We start from the raw sequence: 27,595 nt of genomic DNA on the forward strand, positions 1-27,595 counted from the left end.
GCTTGAAGTGGGGCTTGAACCTGGGATCTTCCGGGTCACAGTGCAATGCCTTAACCACTCTGCCACTTCACCCCCTAGTAGAACTGAGAAGAAGAAGAAGAAGAAGAAGAAGAAGAAGAAGAAGAAGAAGAAGAAGAAGAAGAAGAAGAAGAAGAAGAAGAAGAAGAAGAAGAAAAAGAAGAAGAAGAAGAAAAACAACAACAACAACAACATCAATAATAGTAATATACCTTACTTTATTGTCCACAAAATAGTGGCAATAATTTATCAATAGATTTCACGTGCTATTACTTAAGGCATTAAGATGAATTCACATAGTACAGCAGGCCCTCTAGTACTGTGTGATCATTCTCCACCTCGAGATTCTTGCTCATCAGGCTCACCCCGATACAATACTAGTTTAACATGATGGGTCACATATAGTGATAATTATAATAATTTTTAAAAAAATAAAAACAGGCTGCCACTCACAGCTCTAATGATTTTGGTGAGTTCCTTGTGTGCAGCTAAAGCAGCGCTGCCAGGCTGTGGGGATGTATGGATGACGTGTACCTTGGATGTGACACATTCACGGATTCGACGTTTCAACTCACGTGTTTCTTGACTAGCTTTGCTGGAATGGGAAAATGTATTTATTAACATGTGAGGATAGAAAAAAAAATATTCTTGCCTGTTTGTTGATGGAACGGGTGGTACAATAGAAAAAAATTGGGAGAGGGATAAATTTGAACTTCTTTGTAAAAAAATTAATAAGTAAATCATGTAAATTATTCTGTAGTTTCATTTCTGTTTTGTCTTTATATAATATCTATTTTTATTTAATTCGAGCACAAAGTTCAGTCCTTGAAAAAGGTTCAGTACCCACATTTTCTCATCATACTTGTTTCTTTCAATGACTGCCCAGAGGATAAAATCTTTCAATCTTATAAAACATTTTAACCATGAAATTTAAATATGGTAATCTTTGGGTTTGGGTCAGATGATTATGAGGGTCATTTCTACATTATCAAAATGCTTTTTTTTTAAAATTGAGATTGATTTTCAGTTTGTTTGTTTGGGTTTTTTCCCCCCGGCCTGTCAAAGATATTGGCCAATTCAAATGCTTTATCAAGAAGAATGAATATCATTTCTAAAACGGCTAAACATAAGATTTCCTTTATGGCATAATTACCGATAAATAGAGAGTCAATCTATATCAAGCTTACTTTTTAGTGTCTGCCATTTCAGACATGATGAAAATGCAGGTTTTGTGACCGGGATTATCAAGATGAGCCTCCTTGACTTCTTGATGGGAAAACCTGGTTGATTCAAGAGTAAAGGAAACAACAATATTTGTGACTCACCATATCAAAGCAATAATATGTCGGAATGGACTAGGTTCTGGAATTGTAAATTATTGCTACAAATATGAGTCTTGGAGTTCACTTCTATTCTTTATTTTGGAGAAAAAATACAATTTCTCTCATTGCAAAGTACCAAAAAGTTCGTATTCCAAAACATTTTAATTGTAAATTCACTCTTACTGGCCTTCCGGCATAATACAGTCTTGGGATGGTGGGTCACATTAGATACAAACCCAAACAGTGATGAAAATAAAAGTATGAAGTCAGCATAGCCAAAAGCGAAAAGAGTAGGTAGAGGCTTACATAATATTTGTTTACAACAGATTACTAAATGTGCCTGCTTAAATATTGCCACAGCGTAAAAGATGCGCTCTCCTTATTGGAACGAAATCACAATGTTATGTAATGAACTTGAGCATTACAAAAGGCACAGAAGTAATTAGAGAAAAAAAGACAACAAAACTTCCCAAAATCTTGTGAAACATGCTTTTATATTCTTTAATATAAGCTTTTACCAAAATTCAATTTTCGGAAAATATGCAGATAATATAAATCTGAGTACATAAAAATGCAGCATGTACAGGCTAACATTAAGTAATCGGCTATGTGGTCTTGTGGTATGACACTCGCTTTCAATCGGAAGGTCCTGTGTTCGAACCTTGCTCGGCGCATAGTTAAGTCCTTGGAAAAGACTCTGTTCTCACATTCCCTCACCATACTCAGGTGTAAAATGAGTACCTGGCTGTCACCAGCGTTGTCTCTGTCGGAAAAAAATTGTTACGTTTTGCTGTTGGTCAGGGACCCCTGTGTAAAGCGCTTTGAGCACATTTAGTGGATATTGTGCTATATAAAATCTCTAGTTTTTTGGGGTTTTTTGTTGTTTTTTTTTTTAAAGTAGTCAAACAGGGCATTGCAATCCAGCATATCTAATAAACTGTGTAAATCGCATCATGTGCTTGAAAAAATGCTACAAGGTGGTGCTCCAATCTTCATATTTTATACAAAATGGTAATGTAGATGATGTTAAAAATATCTGATATATATATAGTTGAGTATTTAAATTAAAAGTAATAAAACTTGGCATTTGATGAGCAAAAATTGAAAACAGTTATTATTTTTTCAGCATCTGTTATGCCAGTCATATAAACAACTGGTTAAAATAACAATTTTCTCATAATCAAAATTTAAATACCCTAGTGAGATCTCTGACATGTCTTGAAAATACTCATGCAAAAAATAATCTTAAGTTAATAAAAACGAGAAAAAAAAAACCTTAAAATTTCTCATTTTAGATTCATTCCATAAACTAATCATAAATCATAATACAATCCATTACAAAATAGGGAAATATAACTTTATCACCAAATCATAAATCTACGTTTGTAATGAATCTTTTTTTTTTCTGCATCAGCTCAACAATATATTAATGACTATCATAATAATTCAAAGAAAAAAAAAAAGAAAAGAAAAAAATGACAGGTTTTAAAATAAATTACCTGTGAAGTGTACATCCTAGAAATGCAACAAATATGAAAGACATTCCAACTTGCTGTTGACGAATCCTCCAGTCTGTTCTGTCACTGAGCTGAGAGTAATGAATAAATATAAAATTAAAAATTATAGATTAAAATGCAAAGACTTCAAATTATTGACTATCTATTGTATGTTGATTGGGGCTTTGTCAGCACTGGAATAAAAAAAAAAGAAGAGATACAGTGTCCTCTGTTTATAAGTATCTCTCAGGAATCACAGAGGATGCTTATCGCCAGACCGTGCTTCAAGGCGGATTCTGATTTTTTTAAAATGATATGTCACAATCCTTAAGTTAGTTATTAATAAATTTCACTTATAAGTTTCTATAATTGTATGTACAAGATGCACGCGTATAAAACTGCCATTGGTCAACTCAAAAGACATTTACAATTTTGTTTTTCTTCCCTTTAGGGGTTATTTTTTAAGAGTAGACCAATGTCTATTCCTGTCACAGTATGCGATGAAATATTAAGATAGATTAGGATGAGGGATTAAGAACCTTGTAATACATTGCTATGTCTAATTATTTTCTGGATGAGGGATTAACAACCTTGTATAATTGATTGCTATATCTAACTATTTTCTGGATGAGGGATTAACAACTTTGTCTAATACATTGCTATGTCTAACTATTTTCTGGACGAGGGATTAACAACCTTGTATAATTGATTGCTATATCTAACTATTTTCTGGATGAGGGATTAACAACTTTGTCTAATACATTGCTATGTCTAACTATTTTCTGGACGAGGGATTAACAACCTTGTATAATTGATTGCTATGTCTAACTATTTTCTGGACGAGGGATTAACAACCTTGTCTAATACATTGCTATGTCTAACTATTTTCTGGACGAGGGATTAACAACCTTGTCTAATACATTGCTATGTCTAACTATTTTCTGGACGAGGGATTAACAACCTTGTCTAATACATTGCTATGTCTAACTATTTTCTGGACGAGGATTAACAACCTTGTCTAATACATTGCTATGTCTAACTATTTTCTGGACGAGGGATTAACAACCTTGTCTAATACATTGCTATGTCTAACTATTTTCTGGATGAGGGATTAACAACCTTGTCTAATACATTGCTATGTCTAACTATTTTCTGGACGAGGGATTAACAACCTTGTCTAATACATTGCTATGTCTAACTATTTTCTGGACGAGGGATTAACAACTTTGTAATTCATTGCTGGGTGTATTTTCTGAATAGACTCAATTATGTGAGATCTTTTACTCTGAACTGTTCCTGCCTCTATTCTACCAAACCAAATGTAAAGTTCTAATGGTTTGATTGCTTTTTTATCTTTGACTTTAAGGCTGTTGGTTCACCCCTTTATTTTCCTCCTCCTATTCCTCTTACTTTTTTTCTTTGTCATCATCATCACCATCATCATCTTCTTCTTCTTTTAAACCTTCTTCCCAATCTTTTTCTTCCCCCCCCCCCCCCCATCCCCCTCTTTCTCAACTCCTAAATTTTTTATTGCGTGCATGTGTACAACAATAAGATACATATCTGCCGTGACCACGCCCCTTTTGTCCACATCACACACCACCAGGCCATTTCAAAGAATCTGCCGAAGTCTGCGCTGTAGATTTTATAATGGACCTGCTTTCATCACGTAGATGTCAACTAATAGAATGAGTACGAATCATGCAAGATATTTGATAGAAAAGGTGAGCATGGTTAACATCCACAGAGAATTTCAACAGGTTCACAATACAATGTTTACTAATTAATTTGATCTCTTCATCTTAACACACCCCTTGTGTCAACTCCTTTGTTTGGTCATGATGTAAATGAACAAAGTGAATGCTCTTCTTTTCCAATTCACACATTTCTTGTAGCGCAGGTGCATAATCCTGGTTGTAAAAAAAGGAAAAAAAAAAAAGTTAAAATTATTGTGCATATAAAAAGTGATCAAATGGTCAAATAAAATAAAAATAACAGCGACCAAACAAACAAACCAACAATAGAAAGGAAAATTTGTATTTCCAAACTGGAAATAATTGATCACAGTGAAGTCATGAACCTCCTTTTGTTTTGTATTGTTTTTTTTTTGTTTTATTTTCATTTGTTTTGTTTGTTTTTGTTGCTTTGTTTGTTTTGTCTTTTATATATATATATATAAATTTTTTTATTTTTTTGGTTTTTTTTTTTGGTCTTTTGCTTTTTCTTTATTTCTTTTTTGTCCAAATTTCTGGTATTTAAAAAGAAGAAGAAGAAGAAGAAGAAGAAGAAGAAGAAAGAAGAAGAGAAGAAGAAAGAAGAAGAAGAAAAGAAGAAGAAGAAAGAAGAGAAGAAGAAGAAGAAGAAGAAGAAGAAGAAGAAGAAGAGAAGAAGAAGAAGAAGAAGAAGAAGAAGAAGAAAGAAGAAGAAGAAAGAAGAGAAGAAGAAGAAAGAAGAAGAAGAAGAAGAAGAAGAGAAGAAGAAGAAGAAGAAGAAGAAGGAGGAGGAGGAGGAGGAGGAGGAGGAGGAGGAGGAGGGAGGAGGAAAAAGAAGAAGACAAAGACTGGAGGACATAGAATAACCTTAATAAATTTGGCGTAGTCCTGAAGCATGTCAGGAGAGATGGACAGATAGACTCTCAGAACATACTTGACCGACTGACTGATGGACGAAGGAGGAAATACACGGCCCGCATTCAACATGGCTAGATTCCAATCCTCTGTACGATAAAAATACAATAAAATATATTTTTGAAAAACTTTGAAAGGGACTCATCTTTCTTATTTCTTCTTATTTATTTTTTCACTATCAGCCCTGCCACAGGCAACAAACAATAATAATATTTGTGGGGGAAAGAAAGGTGAATTTGAAGAAAAAATCTTTATCAAACCAAAAAGGTACAATTTAAACTCTTATTTTTATGAATTATCACTCTTGAACGCTTGAGAAAATATGCTGTCGTTAAATTTGGTCATATATACTTTTTTTATTATTAAAGTAATAAATACTATATTTATCCCCCACCCAAAAAAAAAAAAAAAAAAATCTGTATATATATCTGGTCCTGCTATTTCTAAAGAAAGAGATGGATTGAAGTATAGTATGGAAAGAAATTGTGTGCAGTCTGGTTCGGCTATTTTAAAAATAAAAGAGGGATTGAATTATAAATATGGAAAGAAATTGTGTGCAGAATGGAAGAAATGTAAGCTATGAATCCCGAGACAGAGTGTCACAAAAAAGTAAATAACAAGAGAGCAATAAGGAATTTAAAAAAAAAAAAAAGAGAGAGAGAGAGAGAGAGAGAGAGAGAGAATAATGATACACACCTTTGTTGACGTTCATAAAAGGCCCGTCCATTTCAAGTGTATTAGAGGCAAACTCTGGCCCCCGTAGGTAAGCTGGCTGATGCAGTTGTACCATAGAACACAAGGATGGCTCACTCTCCAGAACAGTCCACCAGTCACCAGCATGAGAATGGGCACCTGAGAAATAACAGGTATGTACAGAGTGACATTTTATCATAGATGCATGAATAATCAAAGTACTGAATTGTCCCTAGTAAGCAAGGTATGCGTTTAGAAAATGGAGTCAAAAGGGTGTGCTTATTTGTTACAAAACAAATTGAAGAAAATATGAGCTATGAACTGAAACTGAAACTAACTTATGACCTTGACCTCTCAACAAACCACGTCTTGAATAGAATAAAGTGGTTCAACAGTGTCAATGCTAAGTAAAAGAAACCAAAAAATCTGAATTGATAAACATTGCATAAATGACTGTATTGGTCGGTTGAGGAAGTGTTTGTCCTATTCAAATTTGTAAAAATTAAAAATTGTTAAAAACATTAAGCATGAGTGTGGGCAAGGATAGAGGGGGAAGGGGCGGGGGTGCTCTTATTAAGGTCAGTGCATTTATTAAGGAACTACTGTAACTGAAAAACGAAAGAGAAGAATGTTCATATTAAGCGTTCTGGTCAATAATTTTTTTAACATAAATTGTTCCGGACCAAATTCAAAGATATGTGCTCTTGTAGATGATTTAGGATGTAATTTATGGAGGTTAGTTTTTCAACAATCATTAACAATTTTTTTTATTCCATACTAATTGACCAACTTCATTCATCCTGGTCTAAAACAATACTTCTAGTTATCGAACCTGCCAACTTTTCAAAATGCCAAAAAGGGAATTTTAGATTAATTCAAATTCGAGCCCGCCACACGGACAACTAAAACAGGAAAATAACAAAATATAATATCTTACAGTCATAGGACTATATATGTAGAGTATGTGGGTTGGGTTTTTTTTATGTTTGTTTGGGTTCCACCCCCCCCCCCCCCCCCCCCCCCCACCACTTTAATATGCTATTCTAATAAGATGATGACATCCTGTTGTTATTACCAGATCCAAGTCAAATGAATACTTGAAAATGAGGCACCATATACAATATTATAATGGGTGATTAAATTTTATTACAATATTTCTCAATTGTTGTCATTTATAACTATTATTAACATTCCTTTATAAAAAAATAATTAAAACTGTGAAGCTCTTATTTTGTGAAAATCTATCTGTAATCGGGATTTAGGGAACAGGGAAAAAAAATTTAAAAATTGAGCTTTTATATAGCGCAATATCCACTAAATGTGCTCAAAGCGCTTTACAAGGAGGGGTCCCTGGCCAACAGCACAGTTAACATTTAGGACAGGACATGACGCCTGTTAGGCGATATTACAATTTTTTCGGACAGACACAATGCTGTGAACGGCCAGGTACTCATTTTACACCTGAGTACGGTGAGAGAATGTGAGTAAAGAGTCTTCTCCAAGGACCCAACTATGCGCAGAGCAGGGCTCGAACCCAGGACCTTCCGATCCGAAAGCGAGTGTCAAATCACTAGACCACATAGCCGCATAGGGAAACCAGATCAAGAATTTCCCACTCAAATCGGGAGGTATGTCAGATCTGAGTTGTGATCTCAAATTTACCTATATCCACAACTCCTGATCTAGACTGGGAGTCGCTGTCCTCGGGCGAGTGAACACCACCAGGAGCAGCTTTGGACAATCGGTTTTCCATCTCCTGTTTGTTACGCAACAAATTCTGAATCTCACTTTCTTTGGTTTCACGGAAAAGCTGGGTAAAAAAAAAAAAAGAAGAAAAAGAAGAAAAGATGGCATTATTTCAATTAATTTCATTTTAGAAGTTTCAAACTACTGTATCATCCTCCTGTCATACATGGTGACAGGACACAAAATTTTTCAATAGCTAAAAAATTATTTTTTTTTAATCGAGCTTTATATAGCGCAATATCCACTAAATATGCTCAAAGCGCTTTACAATGGGTCCCTGCTCAATAGCAACATTTAACATGTAGGACGGGACATGTCGCTAACACAACTCTGTTTTTATAAATCATGAGCTTTTATACAGTGCAATATCCACTAAATATGCTCAAAGTGCTTTACAAGGGGTCTCAAACCAAAAGCAATGGTTGATATGTAGGATGGAACATAGCACCACAAAGATGCTATTCCATATCTTTTTAGACACAGAGATGATGTTACTGGCCACGTACTCATTTTACAACTGAGTTGAGTATGGTGAGAAAATGGACCTCAAGAGCCTTTTTCAAAGACTCAACACATTACTCATACCTAGTGTCATACCACAGTTATTTTTAAATCAATTTTAAATGCTGTATTGTGAGCATCATTTACATACTATATATATATGTTGTTTCACTGCAAATTTCTGCACAAACCTACCAATAGACATAAACCATAACCAACATTTTGTAAAAAACCAAACCTTGAACTGCCTTTGAACTTTATCCCTGTCGCTTTCAAATGCTGATGCTCGTGCAAGGGCCTCTTGCTCTGCTTCTAATGCTGCATCTCTCTCCGCTCTCATTCTAGTACATGTCTTTTGAAGGGCAAGTAACTCTGCTCTCAGACGCTTGTTTTCAGTCTCTAATTTCTTTTCCTTCTTTTGCATATTCGCAATATCATTGTCCTTGTTGAGCCGATACATTTCAAAGTCTTTGCGTATCCTCTCGACCTCTGGATTTTCAAGATCCATGGACAAAGCAGATCTGTTATAGTGAGAAAGAAACGAAAATTATTCATTTGTTCCAGATGTTGTTTTGGAATTACTTAATAAGAAGAAGAAGAAGAAGAAGAAGAAGAAGAAGAAGAATAAACAATAATAATAATAATAATAATAATAATAATAATAATAATAATAATAATAATAATAATAATAATAATAAATAATAATAATAATAATAATAATAATAATAATAATAATAATAATAATAATAATAATAGATCTTTATTGTCTATATTGTCTATATGGCAATTTGTCATTTAGTTACACTTTTTATAAATGTTATATGATAACTATAACAATAACATATTTCACTCCTACCTATTCTTCCTCTCTCTTTATCTCTTTCTCTCATGCATGTGCTAACGCATATACACAACATAAACATATTTGAAATATGACTGTTGATATGATAGCATTTGATTTATAATATTTTGCAGCCCAAATGTTGGACCTAGAGAAGACACAGTTTCAGCTTGACTGAGTTATGTTCATTTTTTTAAAAATTGAGACCCAAAAGATATATCATTTTAATAATAAGTCTATAAATTTGTAATCGATTCTATCTTTTATATAATATTTAAAAACTATTTCCAACTATATCATAAATTTCCAGCTATGCTGATTAGCGAACAAAATTAAGGCTATGAAACAAATAAATTTATAGGTACAGATTGACATGTTCAGTGCGCTTTACAAAGTTATCCCATCCACCAGCAAGCCATATGGAGCCAAGTTCCTATTTTGTTCAGTACAAGTCACCTGTAAGGTACTCTTGGTAAATTAGCACTATTACAAAATCGATTGACACTGCCTATATCAAGGCCTGATTTTCAAGTGAAAATGACTATTTGACTTTATTAAAAAGCCAAATACTGCATCCCTGAGCCATTAATAATGCAATATCCACTAAACGTGTTCAAAGCACTTTACAAGGGGACCCTAGCCAAAAGCAGCATTTAACCTGTAAGGGGATATTACATTTTTTTTTTTTCAGTCATAGACAATGCGATGGCTAGGTACTCATTTTACAACCAAGTATGGAAAGAGAATGTGAGTAAAGATCTTTTCCAAGGACTGAACCATGCACCGCTCAGTGTGGGACTTGAACTTTGGCCAATTTGAAGGCAAGTGTCATACCACAAGACCACATAGACACACTAGGAGTTTGTTCCATAATTACAAATAATTTTGTATCTCATTCTGATAGAGATCGCAAAAAAAAAAAAATAATAATAATAATAATCTTGAGCTTTCATATAGCGCAATATCCACTAAACATGCTCAAAGCACTTTATAAAGGGTCCCTGACCAACAGCAACACACAACATGTAGAAAGAGACATGACTCTTGTTAGGCACTAATAATTTTTTTCCGACAGAAATAACGCTGTTATCGGCCAGGTACTCATTTTACATCTGAGTACGATGAGAGAATGTGAGTAAAGAGATTTTCCAAGGACTCAACTATTCACCGAGCGTGGCTCGAACCCAGGACCTTCCGATCCGAAAGCAAGTGTCATATCACAAGACCACATAGCCGTCTTAAGTAAACTGGACATTTGGATACTGCATTATATGAAAACTAATACTAAAAGAAATACTAATGTCATCACCATTTTTTTTAAAAATCTGATCACAGAAAGATCTGATTATACGTAAAAGGCATTTTCTTCCTTGAACAATTCTTTTTTACTATTTTTTAAATTTCATTTTATCCATTATTGTGTGTGCAAAGAGAGTGTCATACTACAAGACCACATAGCTCCAAATAAATAAAATAAATAATTTATTCATAATCTGACAAATTGAACCACCTTAAGCTTCCTCCCTTAGGCTTGCTCCTGCCCAGTGAGCCAACACTGGGCAGTCCCAATTTCCCCCTTGGCTTGATTTCTATTGGGATTCGCTTCATGACTCCATTAGTTCCTTCTAAATCCGATCCCAAGATGTCCTCGTCATCCTGAGATCGCATGAAGGAACTCCCAGTCCCCATCGTGACTGTTGTAGCAGACAAGAGTCACAACGTGGAAGTTACGACATGTTTCTGGTCTTATCTAAAAATGAAAAAGACAGTAAACATAATGAGAAAAAAAATTAATTGTCAATAATTGTCCATGGTTATCGACAGACACTGTCTGGCAATAATCACGGCATATCAAATAATAAAAGGGGGCAATATAAAACAAAGTTTCGGCTGTTTCTCAGGTTACACATAACTCCCAAAAAATACAAATATAATTATAATCAGATAATGAGGGGAGAAAAAAAATGTAAACAAACAGAAACTCATATATTTCTCAAACAACATTGCACGCAAAACAGAACAAAACTCATCACATTCACAACAACTGCAACAGATACACATTAGGCTGCGGCTATTCAGACTCGAGTCTGAATAGTCTCCCATGGCTATTCAGACTCAAATTCCAAAGCGCATGTGCAATCAACAGATTATTCACACTCAGTCTGAATAGTCTCCCGTGACAGTATAGGTTTTTGTTGTTGTTTTTTTTTAAATATTTTAATTAGTGGGTAATTACATAAAATTAATGCAAATAAACGTAATCTAAACCCACTATATTTGACGAGAAAGACAAAATCATAGATCAATTGAAAGTCCAGATATAGAAATTAAAGTCAGTCAAAGTAAGTGTGGTAAGCTTTTCTAACAACATGACACGATGTCCAAATAAAATCAGGACAAAGAAAAAACATTGTGATAGTGATAGTGTGAGACAGGCAACAATCCTTCTACTTCTTCTACAGTCCAAAGCAGGGGAATGAGTATGAGTAGTATGAGTATGAGCCGAGTCAGTGTATGGGCAAAACAGAATTTCTTCTAAACTCTTTTTCTATTTCTTTATCAGTTGCACCCTCTGCCTTCTGCCCACATCGTGTCGTCCTCCCCCCTGTATGCCCACACACATTGGAGTCCGAATAGCCACGGGAGACTATTCAGACTCCGCCGAGTCCGAATTGCCACTTCGTTCAGGTTAAAAATCAAACTAGGCAGTTTAGTGAGCAGCAGCAGTGGCAGTCAAATTTTGACCCAACTCGCCCATAGAAAGTTGTGACTGGAAATTGCCGTTCGCGTTTTGGGGGGTTCAATTAAAGATGCATAACTTCGTTATAAAGAGGAATATCGCAGATATTTTGGTATCATCATTTTTGTCTTTCAATTTCCTTTTAAATGGTGCCAATTAAGGAAAAATCCATTAATAATTCCAGACGTTATATGAAGTTAAAATTTGGCAATTTTCAAATGCATTTATTTTTTTATTTACCGCGTGTGTTTTTAAAATTTAAACGCTTGTTTTTAGAATAACATCTAAACTTTATTCATGCCAAATTTCAAGGCTCTATATCGATGCGCAGACACCTTTTAACTCTGCGCCGAAATGCCTTGTTTACATTATCTTCTCATCATGGCTGCCGGGCGATATCGATATTCATATCGATATTTTAAATTTAGTTATGTATTATGTTAAATTTAGTCCATAATATTTTCAGTACTATTATTTACTATGTTTTTATTTTGAATACATACTTTCCAACCTTATTTATAGGTATTTTATAGTTTTTGTTTTAAAAGTTCGTATATTTCTTCTCTTTGTGAAATCCGATATTAATACGAGTATCGATATTTTAAAAATACCAATTGCTTTAATTTAATTTTATTTTACTCTGCCATCCAAGTCATCAAGTTTCTTTCCCATATGTTTAGATATGTTTATCATTTGTATCCATATTCTAAAGGCCTTAGCCTTAATAATTATTATGGTAAGAAGTTCTATTAGTTTTGACACCCCCATACATTGAGAGAGAAGGGGGGGAGATAAAATTATATTAATTGTCAGTTCAAATGATGTAATAGCAATAAACCCAAAGTGGTTCAGCAGAATTTTTTAAAGTATTAAAAGCCAGAACTTTCCTTCTAATTAAAATAGAGAATCCATTTCAATTTATTTGAACTTTTTCAATCTACCATTTTATTTATATTTATTTTACAATAAAATTGCCATAGGTAAAAATAAACTCATTATGTCATTACATAACATGTTTATATCTTTTCATTTAAATATTCTCAAACCCTTTTTTATTCTCTATGTATTAATTAAAAGAGGGTAATTATTTGCAATTGTTTCAGTGAGATATTGGGGATAAATCCAAAAGTGATAGAGCAAATTCTTTCGTACGTCTAGCCGAGTTTTTGATTATGTAACATTTGCGTCATATTATGTAATAATGTGTTAATTTGAAATGTTTATCTTCCTCTTTATTAATGTAAATGCATTGTCCTCGATGAGACGAACATTTTGGTATACAATATATGATAAGAACTCCATATTGACTGTTTTAACCATTTTTTTTATTAACATCACGCGTTTTCGGTCACAACTTTGCAATGGTAATTTTGGGGTAAAAATCGGTCTGAAATTTCTGACTTTGAACTGCCGTAACTACATTTCTTATCAAGATAGAAACAAAATTCAAACTGTTTTGTAATCTGTGTTGCCAGCTCTTTCATATGACATTGGTTTCAAGTGTGTGGGGTACATTTAGAATTTCTATTAAACTCCCTAACAAACTCCTAAAAACAGCTTTGTCCCACGGACTTTTTCATTTTCAGGGACTGAAATAACGATATACTATACACTCTTTAATATACTACCATTAGCAAGTACATTTTGCAAAAATCTTCAGTCTCCAGCCCCTGCTTGCTGACCCCACTGGGCCCCTGACTGTAAGCTAAGCCTTAGCCTAAGCCTAAGCCTTAACTTTAACTAAGCATGGACAAATTCTAGTCGAGACTCTAGTGACTCTAGATAAACAACTCTCCTCTCCCAACTGCTCAATATTGCTTTGCCAGTTGTATGTATTATTGGTTTAAAGGTACCAAATCAAACTGACTTTTAGAACAAAACAACAAACCTTTATCAATTAGCCAACAGTTAGGCCTGGAAAACTAGATAGCTAAATCGACTGTCATTTCTGTCACTTTGTCTTCTCTTTTGTGTTATTGTTTTCAATTTTCACCATAATAACGCCTCCAACAATTAGAGAGTTCTTATAAAAATAGAACGAGGTTCTTGATAATTATTATCGCCTTTTTATTGTCATTATTAATTATCATCATCATCATCATCATCATCATCATCATCATCATCATCATCATCATCATCATCATCAACATCATCACTATCATTAACATTATTATTATTATTATTATTATTATTATTATTATTATTATTATTATTATTATTATTATTATTATTATTATTATTATTATTATTATTATTATTATTATTATTATTATTATTATTATTATTATTATTATTATTATTATTATTATTATTATTATCATCATCATCATCATTATTTCCTAGCGTTGACGATCATCTTTAAACAAAACAAAAAATTAATTTAAAAAATTAAAAATAAAAAAAAAATTAAAGACATAGATATTGTATTCTCACTACATTATGTTTATGTTATTTTCGTGATGACTTTCAGAAGGTTTTTTTTTACTTTTGTAAACAATAATTGGCGAACAACAAACAGCTCAGACCTCCAGTTTCGACCATTCTGTGAATGGAGTTGCCGTCTTAACAACACCGTTTAATATCGTGTACATTCTTAGTATGTACTGAATCTCATACTAAGGAAGAATATAATATGTAATTTCCCCATATTTCTTGAATTTCCCACGTTTCTGCGTTTACGTGTATTATTATTGTTTTTATTATCATTATTATTATTATTATTATTATTATTATTATTATTATTATTATTATTAGTAGTAGTAGTAGTAGTAGTAGTAGTAGTAGTAGTAGTAGTAGTAGTAGTAGTAGTAGTAGTACAATCATTATTATTATTATTATTATTATTATTATTATTATATTATTATTATTATTATTATTATTATTATTATTATTATTATTATTATTATTATTATTATTATTATTATTATTATTATTATTATTATTATTATTATTATTATTATTATTATTATCATCATCATCATCATTATTATTATTATTATATTATTATTATTATTATTATTATTATTATTATTATTATTATTATTATTATCATTATTATTATTGTTATTATTATTATTATATTATTTTTTTTTTTCAAAAGTTATGCCCAATTTTGTTTTTTGTTTATTTGTTTTGCTTGTTTCTTGTTTTTTTTGTTTTTTTATTTTTTTTTATTTTTTTTTTTTTTTTTGTTTGTTTTTTATTTCCCTCGTACTTTGCAATAATATCCACACGTTTTGCTCAAAGAATGAATATTATACAATGCTTTCATCTCTTTCTATTTAACTCTCTCCTTACTAGCCATTTTCAGGATTTTCCCCAAAACTTCACACCAAACTAACACAAAATTAGATTTTTTATTACTCAAACATAATAGCAGTAAAGTTCTTGTGATACATAATCACTTTTGCAAATCATGCTGTTCATTTTCTTTAAATTTTATGATGTACAAAAGAAATTTGAATAAGGAAAATATTGTTTGTATCGTAACGAATGTGACGATTTTCATATAGCTGGTAAGGAGAGGGTTAAACGAATTATTTTTATCGTGCCCGATAACACAACGAGCTTGGCAGTCCCTCCCAAATTTCGACAGTTCTTGCACAAGCAATTCCAATATTATAATCAGATAAAAGGATTTTCTGTTTGGCACAAATGCTTTGTTAACTCACTCAATCCTAGAGATTTTTGGTACTTTTCAAAATTTGAAGAAAAAAAATGTATTAAAAATAAGCATGTGCATAATTATTTTTATTTAACTACAATTAACACGTAAAATGAAAGTCATTATCTTTGATACTACGCCTGTTAAAAATTTGTCTCAGAAAAATGCAATAAATAGGCATGGGGTCAAAGTAACCCGGGTAAACTACGGATATAGTCGGTGTTAGGGTTGAGTGAGTTAATGCGATGGAATTGCCGCATCATTAATTATGTAGGAAACAATAATATGAGTAACTAAACACCTTCGATTAAAAAGATTGCTTTTAAAGGAACCCATACTAGTGTAAAAGGAAACTTTTTGAAAAGTCGATAATTTAGGAGTTGGTGGTCCCGTCAGATTATATCAAAATTACAATATTATATTTTGTTGTTTGTTTGTTTGTTTGCATCATCACCTACACCTATATAAGGCGGCGGTCCACTTTAATTTTGTGAGCAGGGTCGCTCAGTCAGTTATCAGTGAATGTATTTAAACAAATTGACCAAACTATCTTATATGGAAAGTGGTTCAAAACGTTGATTTTTTTTCCCTCACCAGAGGTCTTGGTTTCACTTTTGTCTATGGTTTCGCTATGGCCAGAGGTCAAATCGTTTTTTTTTTTTTGTTTTTTTTTTGGGGGGGGGTTGTTTTGTTTTTTGTTTTTGTGTTTGTTTGTTTGTTTTTTGTTGTTGTTGTTTGTTTTTTTAATCTGACCAACAGCTAGGATGTAACATGTAGATCGAGACATAACGCTTGTAAGGCGATATTACAACATTTTATTTCCTACATAGAAAACGCTGTTAAAGACCAGGTACTCATTTCACACGCGAGTACAGTGAGAGAATGTGAGTAAAAAGCCTTTTCCAAAGACTCCATCATAATGTGTCGAGCGAGGCTGGTTCGAACCCTGGACCTTCCGATCTGAAAGCGAGTGACATACCACTAGACCACATAGCCGCACGAAGGACGTGTTTTCTGGCTAAATTTTTAAATATCTTATGTTTTTCCAGAGTACGACAGTTAACTGGTTATGTAAAAGTTATGCGTCGTATTAAAAACAAAATATGCCTTTTCCGCCACAACATCATAAGATATCGTCGCCTAGGCTTCCACGAAGGAATGTAGATAACTCATCAAACAAGATGTCTGATGTCAACAGGAATCACCCATGTTGTCCAAGTGAGCAAATTGAGGGTTATTAATCTTGCTCAAAGAAAAAAAAACGAAAGTGCCTGAAGCGGGGCTCGAACCTGGGTCCTTCTGGGTCACAGTGCAATGCCTTAACCACTCGGCCACTGCGTCGTATAGATAAGCATAAATAGAAGTTCATAAGTTTGTTCCTTCTAACGTTAAATTCACGTTTTGGAATCAACAACACGTCGATATGTGGTCCCGGTAGCCCAGCTCTTGGTAGAGAGCAGCACTCCCTTCACAAGCAAATGGACCAAGCAAGATCAATCCAGGGGGAAGGTAGAGAGCAGCACTCCCTTCACAAGCAAATGGACCAAGCAAGATCAATCCAGGGGGAAGGTAGAGAGCAGCACTCCCTTCACAAGCAAATGGACCAAGCAAGATCAATCCAGGGGGAAGGTAGAGAGCAGCACTCCCTTCACAAGCAAATGGACCAAGCAAGATCAATCCAGGGGGAAGGTAGAGAGCAACACTCCCTTCACAAGCAAATGGACCAGGCAAGATCAATCCAGGGGGAAGTCGAGATATTTTTTTTTCTGATCCCCCTGCTTACCCAGCAATGAATGGGTAGCTGGGTCTGTTAGATTTGGCGGAAAGTACTTTGCGATATACCAGCGTGCTATCCTGTCCAAATGATAGCAAGCAATTGCTACTGTCCATTTCACACTATAGAAATTGGGATAAACTCCGACTCCATGGGTCTAACAGTTCTGAAAAACTACACTCGAATATAATTCCTGAGAGATGCGGCGAGTCAAACATTTTGATTTGAAAGGAATCCAGCGTCGCCAATAAAGGGTTAAAAACAATCGTTACTAAACGATCTGGGTGGGCATCAAATAAAATGTTAACATATGGAAACATTACACTCGAAAAATAAACTAGAATAAAATCGACTGCAGATTGGGTTACATTTAATGATCATTGCTTTTCTATCAGCTCGAGTCATTGACTGCACTTAAACAAAAGCATAAAGAGTAAAAATGACTTAATATGTGATATAATAAAAATAATAATAATAATAATAATAATAATAATAATAATAATAATAATAATAATAATAATAATAATAATAATAATAATAATAATAATAATAATAATAATAATAATAAAAATAATAATAATAATAATAATAATATGGATTTTATATCACGCATTTTCATCACTGTGTGATGCTCAATGCAGGTTACAAATAAATATACAAAATTAACATACATAAAACGTATATGTAATATCGTATCAATTTTATGGAAATGTCGCAAATCAAGTTCCTGAAATCAATTTAACTTTCTTTCTTCTTTTGAAATGAAATGGAATGGTGACTGAACAAGTCATTAATATTGTATCAGTCTAAATTAATGACCCAACACTCTAAAATTTGATTCTTCGTACATGTTCTACTTTTTGTTATTGTTAATTGGTTTTTCTATTGATGGCGGATCTAAATTGATTGAGCAACGTGGCTATATAACTGACATTAAGCAAAGTACTTGGCAAATATTGTTTTCTGTCAGATTGTGAAGTTGTAAGAAATATGAAATTGTTTTGTTTCTTACTCTCGCTGACTTTATCAGCATCAATCCTGTTGTCTGTAAATTGCGAAAATTTGAATATTTCACATTTTGCCCACGATCCTAATACGTCATTATGTGACGTAACAGATAGAATAGAAAAAAGCTGTTCACAAGAAGTAGGCAAATCGCGTGGTATCGTTGAATGTGCGGGGTATTGTTGGTTGAATACTTCATGCAATGGAGCAAGCCTGGACGAAAATGGTAAATGCTTCCTTCACAAACATTGTCCTGAGATTACCGGGTGTTAAGTAGAGAACACAAATCACCATTTCTGGAAAAAGCTGTGTGTGCATGGAATATGGTCTGTCACAACTCAATCATGCCAATGTGATGATGGATTTTATGGCCAGAATTGTAATCAAATATATTTTTCCAGTTGCTCTGATCTTATCAAAGCAGGTTATAACACGGGAAAATATCAAGTTTTTCTTGATCAAAATCAAGATGGTCTGAACCCCTTTTCTGTCTTGTGTTGGGTTGATGATAACATTGAAAATTATTATGGCTCTGTTATTTTGATGAGCAATGTTGGCGAGGAAAATCTGAATCTAACATGGCATGAATATGTACATGGGTTTAATTATAACAACAAACATAATTTTGCTGGGCTGGAAATCTGGCACAAACTTTCTATTGCCGGGTGCAACGAGTTAAGAATCACATTTGATCTAAACAGAAAACCAACCGCACGAATTGCTCGAACATATTATGGTTTGAGAATTTCAGGTAATGACACAAAATATGCGTTTACTTTTGAGAGCACTAACAATGCAACAACTCGTAATTTTGTAGGCATTGGTTATTTTGGAGACTGTTTTGGTCCAATACAAAATGTATCATTTTCGACTTGGGACAATGACAATGATGGGAATTCTAGTGAAAACTGTGCAAAGAGAGCTGGGTCAGGCTGGTGGTATTCAGGATGTTACAACCCGTGTAATATGCTTGGCTACGGGTTACAGTTCTTGGATGAGAAGCCAAAGCATCAGGTGTATTCTTTGATTGGACTCGACATGAAGAATGTACCTTCAGAGAAGGGCCACTTTGCTATGTATCTTCGCTGTGACTAGAATAGGGAAACATAAACAGAACGAAAAAAAAACGATTCGTTAAGCTATTTATTACTTATTAGTTTCTTATATATTTATCTATGTAATGTGTTGTATTTATTATCCTCCTATTGACAAACCTATTATCTTTGCCCCCCCCCCCCCCCCCCGCACCCAAACCTCCCTACCTGAGGATTTTCCAATGTTTTCTTTAAGAGTAAGTCCTAATGCGCACAAACCAGTTCTTGTGCTTTTGTAAATTGTCGCCTATATAGAGATATTGCCCCATTAAATGTCATCACACGTAAAAATATAAAAAAACTCATGACATTTTCAACAATTGAGATCATTTCAATACGGCATATCTATATAATATTTCTGTTCAGACAAGATTAATGACTAAATCATTTGCATTTTTATTTTAAAGGCTGAGTTTAATAGAATTATAAAGCACAACTTATGAAATAATTTTCTCAAAACATAAAAACTTCACTGTTTCTGCCAAAAGATTCGCCACGGAACAAATCTTTGCTTAGGATGTCATTTTCTTTTCACCATACTGAGTTGAAAAATACATTTTTCCAAACATTAAAATGACTTAATTTGAAAAAAAAAATTCAAGTGTCATATACAAAAAGTTCTTGCCATTGAAAGTCATCAAGTGCATTTATTGTCTTTCTAATCCCCCCCCCCCCCTCCTCCTTTAGTTTTCGTTAAAAAAATGTAATACAAACCATGTTTTTCTACTTGTTGAACTCACTTAAATGGATGGCCCACAAGATGTGGGAGGTTTAAACGGTGTTACTTTTTTTACGAACCCGAAGAAACCTGACAAAGTTATGAGCATCTGGTAAATGAAGAACCCCATTTGCAGTAGATTTTACTTTAATTTTTTTCGAGATAAATTATTGTTTTGTTTCAAAGACATTATTTTCAAATTAAACAAGACGGTCTATATAGATACAGGTACTTAATAAAATTTAAAAAATTGAGCATTTATATATCGCAATATCCACTTAACGTGCTCAATGCGCTTTACAAGGGGTCCCTGGTCAACAGCAACATTTAACATGTAGGACGAGACATGACGCCTGTTAGGCGATATTACAATTTTTCGGACAAAGACAACGCTTTTAACGGCCAGGTACTCATTTTACACCTGAGTACGGTGAGAGAATGTGAGTAAAGAGTCTTTTCCAAGGACTCAACTATGCGCCGAGCGAGGCTCGAACCCAGGACCTTCCGATCCGAAAGCGAGTGTCATACCACTAGATCACATAGCCGCACAATTCATCAAAATCAAATAACACAAATCAAAATTTAATCTTTTTTTTTTCTTTTTATTGTATTTAGTCATATATGAATATACATATTTAAAATATATATATATATATTTGAAACAGATGCACAGCTTAGAAAGACTGGAAACATTTTGTTTATAAAATTTAATGTTTTGTATCGAAAAAGCTTTTAAAATGTTACTTTTAAAGGTACTTCAACGGTCATAAAACACATATTATTTTCACACATTGCATTGTGATATCAAGGCTACGAGATCCACTTTTCGCTTGATTTTCGCCAGATTTAGATGGTCATTAGATTGAACAAATGACGTATTCAAATGAAGAGAGGAACAGAGAGAGAGGGAGAGAGAGAGAGAGAGAGAGAGAGAGAGAGGGAGAGAGAGAGAGAGAGAGAGGGGGGGGGGACTCAAGTAGCTACATGTAATACAAACAAAACAATGTTTTATTTCAGATTGAATTTATTGAATTAATGGAAAATAGTTTGCTTTGGTTGAGAGTATTTCTATTACAACAATGAACCCATAACAATGGCCTTCAACAGTCGTGACGTCACTTCCCTTATAATGACGCATAGTAACTTAGTAACTGGTTCTAAACTATCGGAACAATGGCCTTATGAAATACTTCTCGAGCATAAAAGTGTATCCAGAAAAAAAAACCCATTATAAATCTGATCATGTTTTGAATTTTATACATTCTGATCACATGACATGTGAAAAAGTTCTGGCCAGCATGAAGAATAAAGAAGGACCAATTTTGGGGGGGTTTAGAACCAAGCTGCTCGGTGCTGGGCAGACGTGACATCAGACTATTGAATCCTATTTGGGTTATTAGATCTGCAAATAAGTACAGGTCGGTCGGATTCCATTGTCAATATCGATCATTTTCTAGTCACAATAGGCTTCAACAGTCGTAACGTCACTTCCCTCGTAATTATGTATGGTAACTTAGTAACTGGCTATAAACTATCGGAACAACGGCGGACGCCCTTATGAAATATTTCTCCGACGAGCATAAATGTGTATCCAGAGGAGAAAAACATTATAAATATGATCTTGTTTTGACTTCAATACATTCTGATCACAAGATATATGAAAAGCTCTAGCCAGCATGAAGAATAAAAAATACCGATTTTCTTTGTTTAGAACCATGATGGCGCCTTTGCTGGGTGACGTGACATCAGACTATTGAATCCAATTGTGTGTCTCATTCTCTTGAAATAATTATATTACTGTTGTAGGAATATAAATATAATTAACCGTTTTCATTCAGCTGTCAATATCTACTCATTCATGATTAGCCACTCAATGTACAATGCCATTAAAAAAATATTCTGGTTTGATTCCGTACATTTAATAATATATTCAGCTTTGAATAAAATTAGTTTTATACTCTGATCATAGAATTAAACATTATCCGCAACAAACTCCTCTTGAAACTAATAACGGCCCTGAATTGTTTCCAATAACATTAGCTTGTGCAGCATGGATCAGCGGTACAGTCTTTGCTTCATACCCGAAAAGTACCGAGTACGATCACTCGCCGTTGCGCTATGCGACTATGAGCAAGTCACCTCGCCCTAGCTCCATTTGCGGCATTGCACTGCGGCTGACGCCTGGGTTATTCCAGTATTCCCTTGGAATAGACCCTGGAGAAAATTTATCCTATGGGATGAATAAAGGAAATTTATTTTATTTTATACTTAGCCAAAAGAGAACATAGCATAATAATTTTTAATACTACAATATGATAAGTCGCTAGCATATATTTGATATTTTAGTGCCTGGTGAATTTACGTTCTTTCCCTGATTTAAATTTCACATAATTATGATTTATATTAAAAGTTACAATTGGTTTATACCCGACTATTTATTTACAAATCTGATAACCCAAATTGTTATGGGCTCATTGTTAGTTTGGAAATAATAGGTCTCGAACCAACGCAAAATACACTCCATTACAACAATATTAAACCAAGCCCCCAATTGCCTTCTTGTGACAGAATTGTAAATGTGTATACTTTTGTTTACCTGCGCAAACGTTTTCATTAATTAGTATGTTGAATGTCGTAAAATTGATTGACTCTATTTTTAAAATGTTCTTGGTTCTTGTAACATTCCTTTCACTTCAAACACACTATAAAAGTGGTAAAAATGTTTCTTGGCTCGTATAACTTTCCTTCGACTCCAAACACACTATAAAAGTGGTAAAAATGTTTCTTGGCTCTTCTAACTTTCCTTCGACTCCCAACACACTATAAAAGTGGTAAAATGTTTTTGGCTCTTCTAACTTTCCTTCGACTCCAAACGCACTATAAAAGTGGTAAAATGTTTTTGGCTCTTCTAACTTTCCTTCGACTCCAAACACACTATAAAAGTGGTAAAATGTTTTTGGCTCGTTCTAATGTCAATACCACGCGCCATGATTTGGTAATGTTTGGGTACGACAGTAAATAAATTAATGTTGTGATATCGCAATCACCTAGCCCTCTACACACACTAACAGCTTAGTGCGGCTATGTAGTCTAGTGGTATGACACTCGCGTTCGGATCGGAAGGTCCTGGGTTCGAGCCTCGCGCATAGTTGAGTCCTTGGAAAAGGCTTAAAATGAGTACCTGGCCGTTAACAGCGTTGTCTTTGTCCGAAAAATTGTAATATCGCCTAACAGGCGTCATGTCCCGTCCTACATGTTGAATGTTGCTGTTGACCAGGGACACCTTGTCAAGCGCTTTGAGCACGTTTAGTGGATATTGCGCTATATAAATGCTCAATATAAAATATAGAACATTTTATGTATAAAGTTATCTCCCTCAACATAGGCAACAAAATAAATAAATCAGTTCCCTTTATTCATCCTCAAGGGGAGATTAGTCTTATGGTCTATTACAAGGGAAGACTAGAATAGCCCAGGTGACAACAGCAGCTCAACGCCGCAAGTTGAGCTATGGAGAGGTGGCTTGTTGAATGCCACATAACGCGATGAATATTCTAACTAGGTATCTTTCGGATTCGGAGCTAAGACCATTCCGTTGAGTCTCTCTCTCTCTCTCTCTCTCTCTCTCTCTCTCTCTCTCTCTCTCTCTCTCTCTCCCCTCACCCTCTCTATCAAGTTGTTTTGGCAACGCAGTTTCCTCGAACTACGGTTTTCTCGAACTTTTTTGCATGTCCCGAGGAGTTCGAGGAAGTCGTGCTGGAGTGTAGTTGCATTCCGTTTTACTTCCCTTTGCCCACAATATTATCTCCCTTTGAAACGCCGTCAACAGAACATTGACCAGTTTTCGTTTTCTGCAGTTTCTTTTCATCTTACATATCCTTGAATTAGAGAACACGACCACATGGTGTTTGGTTCTGACAGTTCATTGCCCGATACCAATAGGCCTACTATCAAGCACCGCGTGTCTGCAAGACCTGGCTGTGATCCAGCAACCCTTTGACCCATGAGGGAAAAAGTCAACCCCAGCCGCAGATAAGGCGCTGTCGAAGGGGATGAAAATCAGCAAATAAAAATATGGTTTAAAGTAGGAAACGCACCTTGCGATTTCCCTAAAAAATTATTGTAATAAATGTGGTATGTCAAAACATGATATAATTAATAATTCTCTTATGACTTTATATAAGTCAGAAGTGTTATTGATTTTTAACTATATTACTTGAGCTCTGGATGGTTTAGCTATCAATTCTTGTTATCCAAAGAGCCGTATATTCTACTATTCTATCCACATCTCTTCTCTAGTAAACTCTAGTGGGATTAACTGAGGTTTCAGTTGTATGCGACCTCATCAGGAGCCCAAGAAATCTTATTTGACTACTACTTGGGACAATTCTAAGGAGGAACTGAACCTTTCACTTGGAGCGTGGCTCACCTGTACGGTTTTTGCTTCGTACCTGAAAGGTACCGAGTTCGATCACCCACCGCTGCTCTGTGTGACATTGAGCAAGTCACTTCGCCCTAGCTCAGTTTGCGACGCGGTACTGCGGCTGACGCCTGGGTTATTCCAGCCTTCCCATGGAATAGTCCCTAGAGACAAATTTCCCCTATGAGATGAATAAAGGGAATTTTTTTTCTTTTTGTCATTATTTCCATCTGCCTTTTCTGATAAATAACACCACACACAAGAAGATAAAGTCATTTCAAAAACTCCGCTTCCTTCGACTGGGGATTGAGCCTAAGACCTTCTAATTACTGGGCAGACTCGATGATTGATTGGAGTGATTTTCCCCCTTTTTTTCATCATTTAACTTTCACACGTTTCAATGAAATCATGAAATGGAAGTTGCGTTTCATATGACCTAAAATGATGAATAATAATATAGCGATACTGTGATATGCATTGAGCATAGGATTCAGTGCATAACATAATCAGCCGGAAGGTGAAAATTTTGGAATTGAATTTTTTTTATTTTTTTTTGTTATTTTTTTATTTTTTTTTTTTGCATTTTCTGAAAGAATATGCTCCCCAAAGCATTCTAATCTTTATTTGAAGTAAATCGGGTGATTTTTCATGGTTATGGTCAGATGTATGGGAAAGGTATCCAGGAACTTTTCTCAAATTTGATACTTTTTCAACTTGACTAGCAGTAAAAAATATTTAGAAGTGACATTAAGCTTTGATATTTCCCGAAGATGTACAAAAGAGTTGATTTAATCATTTTTGACAAGAACTCAGTTTTGATAAAAATTGACATTCTAACTAAACTTGGCAATATCTCAGTTCAAAACCTTTTCACCATCCGACTGATTTTGGCATTCACTGTAACATATAATATTTTATATTAACACTGGGAGTTGCTAGTCACAAAACAGGACAGTGGACATCTGGACAGATTAAGGGTCAATCAATGTTTGCAGTTCTAACATTGACCTGTAGCTACCAAACGAACGATCCTTTTTCTCTCGAAAAATTAATGAAATGGGGGGGGGGTATTTTTAGCTTCACAAATGATTTAGAAGAAGAAGAAAAAGAAGAAGAAGAAGAAGAAGAAGAAGAAGAAGAAGAAGAAGAAGAAGAAGAAGAAGAAGAAGAAGAAGAAGAAGAAGAAGAAGAAGAAGAAGAAGAAGAAGAAGAAGAAGAAGAAGAAGAAAGAAGAAGAAGAAAAAGTAGATGAAGAAAAAGTAGATGAAGAAGAAGAAGAAGAAGAAGAAGAAGAAGAAGAAGAAGAAGAAGAAGAAGAAGAAGAAGAAGGAGAGGAAGAAGAAGAAAAAGAAGAAGAAGAAGAAGAAGAAGAAGAAGAAGAAGAAGAAGAAGAAGAAGAAGAAGAAGAAGAAGAAGAAGAAGAAGAAGTTAAAAAAAAAGAAGAAAATGAAGAAGGAAAGATTACGTAAGGGGGACGCTTTAGTCAAATTCATGTCAACTATTTGTTGCATCCTACACTGCAAGGCAAAGAAGGAAACTTCAGGTTTGATACATTTTAAAAAAAAGAAAAGATCATTGCAGTCGATCGATATTTTTTGAAGGACTAATTTATTGGCCAAAATTTATAATATGTGTAGTTTTTCATTAAAATTTCTTTTTTTTACTGCAGAAAAATAAGCTCCGATACTACTTGTTTTACTTGAAAATGTATCCTTGTCTTGGCTAAATCTGGTTGACGGCCATCAAATCTAAATTGATATAAAAAAATTATTATGAATTATACATACTATAAAAGACTATAACTAGTATCATTAAATCTTAGTAGTAACAGAAGCTTTGGTATAATATTATGTCGCAGTGGTACCAGTAGTAGCAGCAGTAGTAGTAGTAGTAGTAGTAGTAGTAGTAGTAGTAGTAGTAGTTGTAGTAGTAGTAGTAGTAGTAGTAGTAGTAGTAGTAGTAGTAGTAGTAGTAGAAGTAGTAGTAGTGGTAGTAGTAGTAGTAGTAGTAGTAGTAGTAGTAAGTAGTAGTAGTAGTAGTAGTAGTAGTAGTAGTAGTAGTAGTAGTAGTAGTAGTAGTAGTAGTAGTAGTAGTAGTAGTAGTAGTAGTAGTAGTAGTAGTAGAAGTAGTAGTAGAAGTAGTAGTAGAGGTAGTAGAAGTAGTCGTAGAAGTAGTTATAGTAGTAGTATTAGTAGTAGTAGTGGTAGTAGTAGTAGAAGTAGTAGTAGTAGTAGTAGAAGTAGTAGTGGTAGTAGTAGAAGAAGAAGAAGAAGAAGAAGAAGAAGAAGAAGAAGAAGAAGAAGAAGAAGAAGAAGAAGAAGACCGCCCGTGCTTGCTATGGGATATCTTAAAGGTTTTGCAAGAAATATTATAGAACTATACACATGGACATTTCTGAAGAGGGACGTTTTTTCTTCATGATCTTCTTCAACTAATGTTTGCTCATGATGTGGACGATACCTTGGTCGACAATCTTGTCGTTACTGCTGTGTTTGTTTTTACAATCTTGTTTCGATCTTCCATTTTTAACATTGGTATGCTAAAAAAAACTGGATATTATCCACTAAACCTTCTCAAAGCACTTGACAAAGAGTTCCTGGCCAACAGCAACACTTAACATGTAAGACGTGACACGACGCCTGTTAGGCGATATTACAATTTTTTTGGGACGGAGACAACGCTGTAAACGGCCAGGTACTTATTTTTCACTTGAGTACGGTGAGAGAATGTGAGTGAGAGCCTGTTCCGTGAATTCAACTATGCGCCAAGCGAGGCTCGAACCCAGGACCTTGCGATCCGAAAGCGAGTGTCATACCACAAGACCACATAGCCACACAAGATCACATAGCTGCTACCTGTCTATTCACAGATTAATCTAGGTAATTAATTAGGACATTACTTGCGGGTAGGAACATTGGGGAAAAGTGAGCCTCGTA

General features: G+C 34.3%; 3 protein-coding genes across 3 annotated transcripts in view; 1 reads left to right on the forward strand and 2 right to left on the reverse strand.

Moving 5' to 3' along the window:
• LOC144958677 (nephrocystin-3-like) overlaps positions 1 to 13,956 on the reverse strand; it is a 41,592-nt gene extending 27,636 nt beyond the window's left edge. The window contains exons 1-10 of the mRNA XM_078890800.1: positions 13,873 to 13,956; positions 10,755 to 10,994; positions 8,642 to 8,924; positions 7,819 to 7,966; positions 6,160 to 6,315; positions 5,416 to 5,552; positions 4,648 to 4,746; positions 2,840 to 2,928; positions 1,206 to 1,298; positions 472 to 613 (exon numbers count right to left, since the gene is read on the reverse strand). Coding sequence (XP_078746926.1) covers positions 472 to 613; positions 1,206 to 1,298; positions 2,840 to 2,928; positions 4,648 to 4,746; positions 5,416 to 5,552; positions 6,160 to 6,315; positions 7,819 to 7,966; positions 8,642 to 8,924; positions 10,755 to 10,933 — 1,326 coding nt within the window. The 5' untranslated portion in view covers positions 10,934 to 10,994; positions 13,873 to 13,956. The remainder of the gene's footprint in view (positions 1 to 471; positions 614 to 1,205; positions 1,299 to 2,839; positions 2,929 to 4,647; positions 4,747 to 5,415; positions 5,553 to 6,159; positions 6,316 to 7,818; positions 7,967 to 8,641; positions 8,925 to 10,754; positions 10,995 to 13,872) is intronic.
• A 5,014-nt stretch (positions 13,957 to 18,970) lies between these two features.
• LOC144959268 (ficolin-1-like) lies at positions 18,971 to 19,522 on the forward strand. Its single transcript, XM_078891812.1, has one exon. It carries the CDS (start codon positions 18,971 to 18,973, stop codon positions 19,520 to 19,522), a length of 552 nt encoding a protein of 183 aa, XP_078747938.1.
• Positions 19,523 to 24,255: 4,733 nt separating this feature from the next.
• LOC144959269 (uncharacterized) overlaps positions 24,256 to 27,595 on the reverse strand; it is a 56,509-nt gene continuing 53,169 nt past the window's right edge. The window contains exon 13 of the mRNA XM_078891813.1: positions 24,256 to 24,279. Coding sequence (XP_078747939.1) covers positions 24,256 to 24,279 — 24 coding nt within the window. The remainder of the gene's footprint in view (positions 24,280 to 27,595) is intronic.

Source organism: Berghia stephanieae, chromosome 13 (genome assembly GCF_034508935.2).
Source record: "Berghia stephanieae isolate SIO BIC M18660-M18661 chromosome 13, UCSD_Bste_1.3, whole genome shotgun sequence".
Classification (NCBI taxonomy): Eukaryota; Metazoa; Mollusca; class Gastropoda; order Nudibranchia; family Aeolidiidae; genus Berghia; species Berghia stephanieae.

What these genes read in the sequence shown, in the direction of transcription:
- LOC144959268 (XM_078891812.1), top strand. Translation starts at nt 18,971, where the DNA reads ATGAGCAATGTTGGCGAGGAAAATCTGAATCTAACATGGCATGAATAT.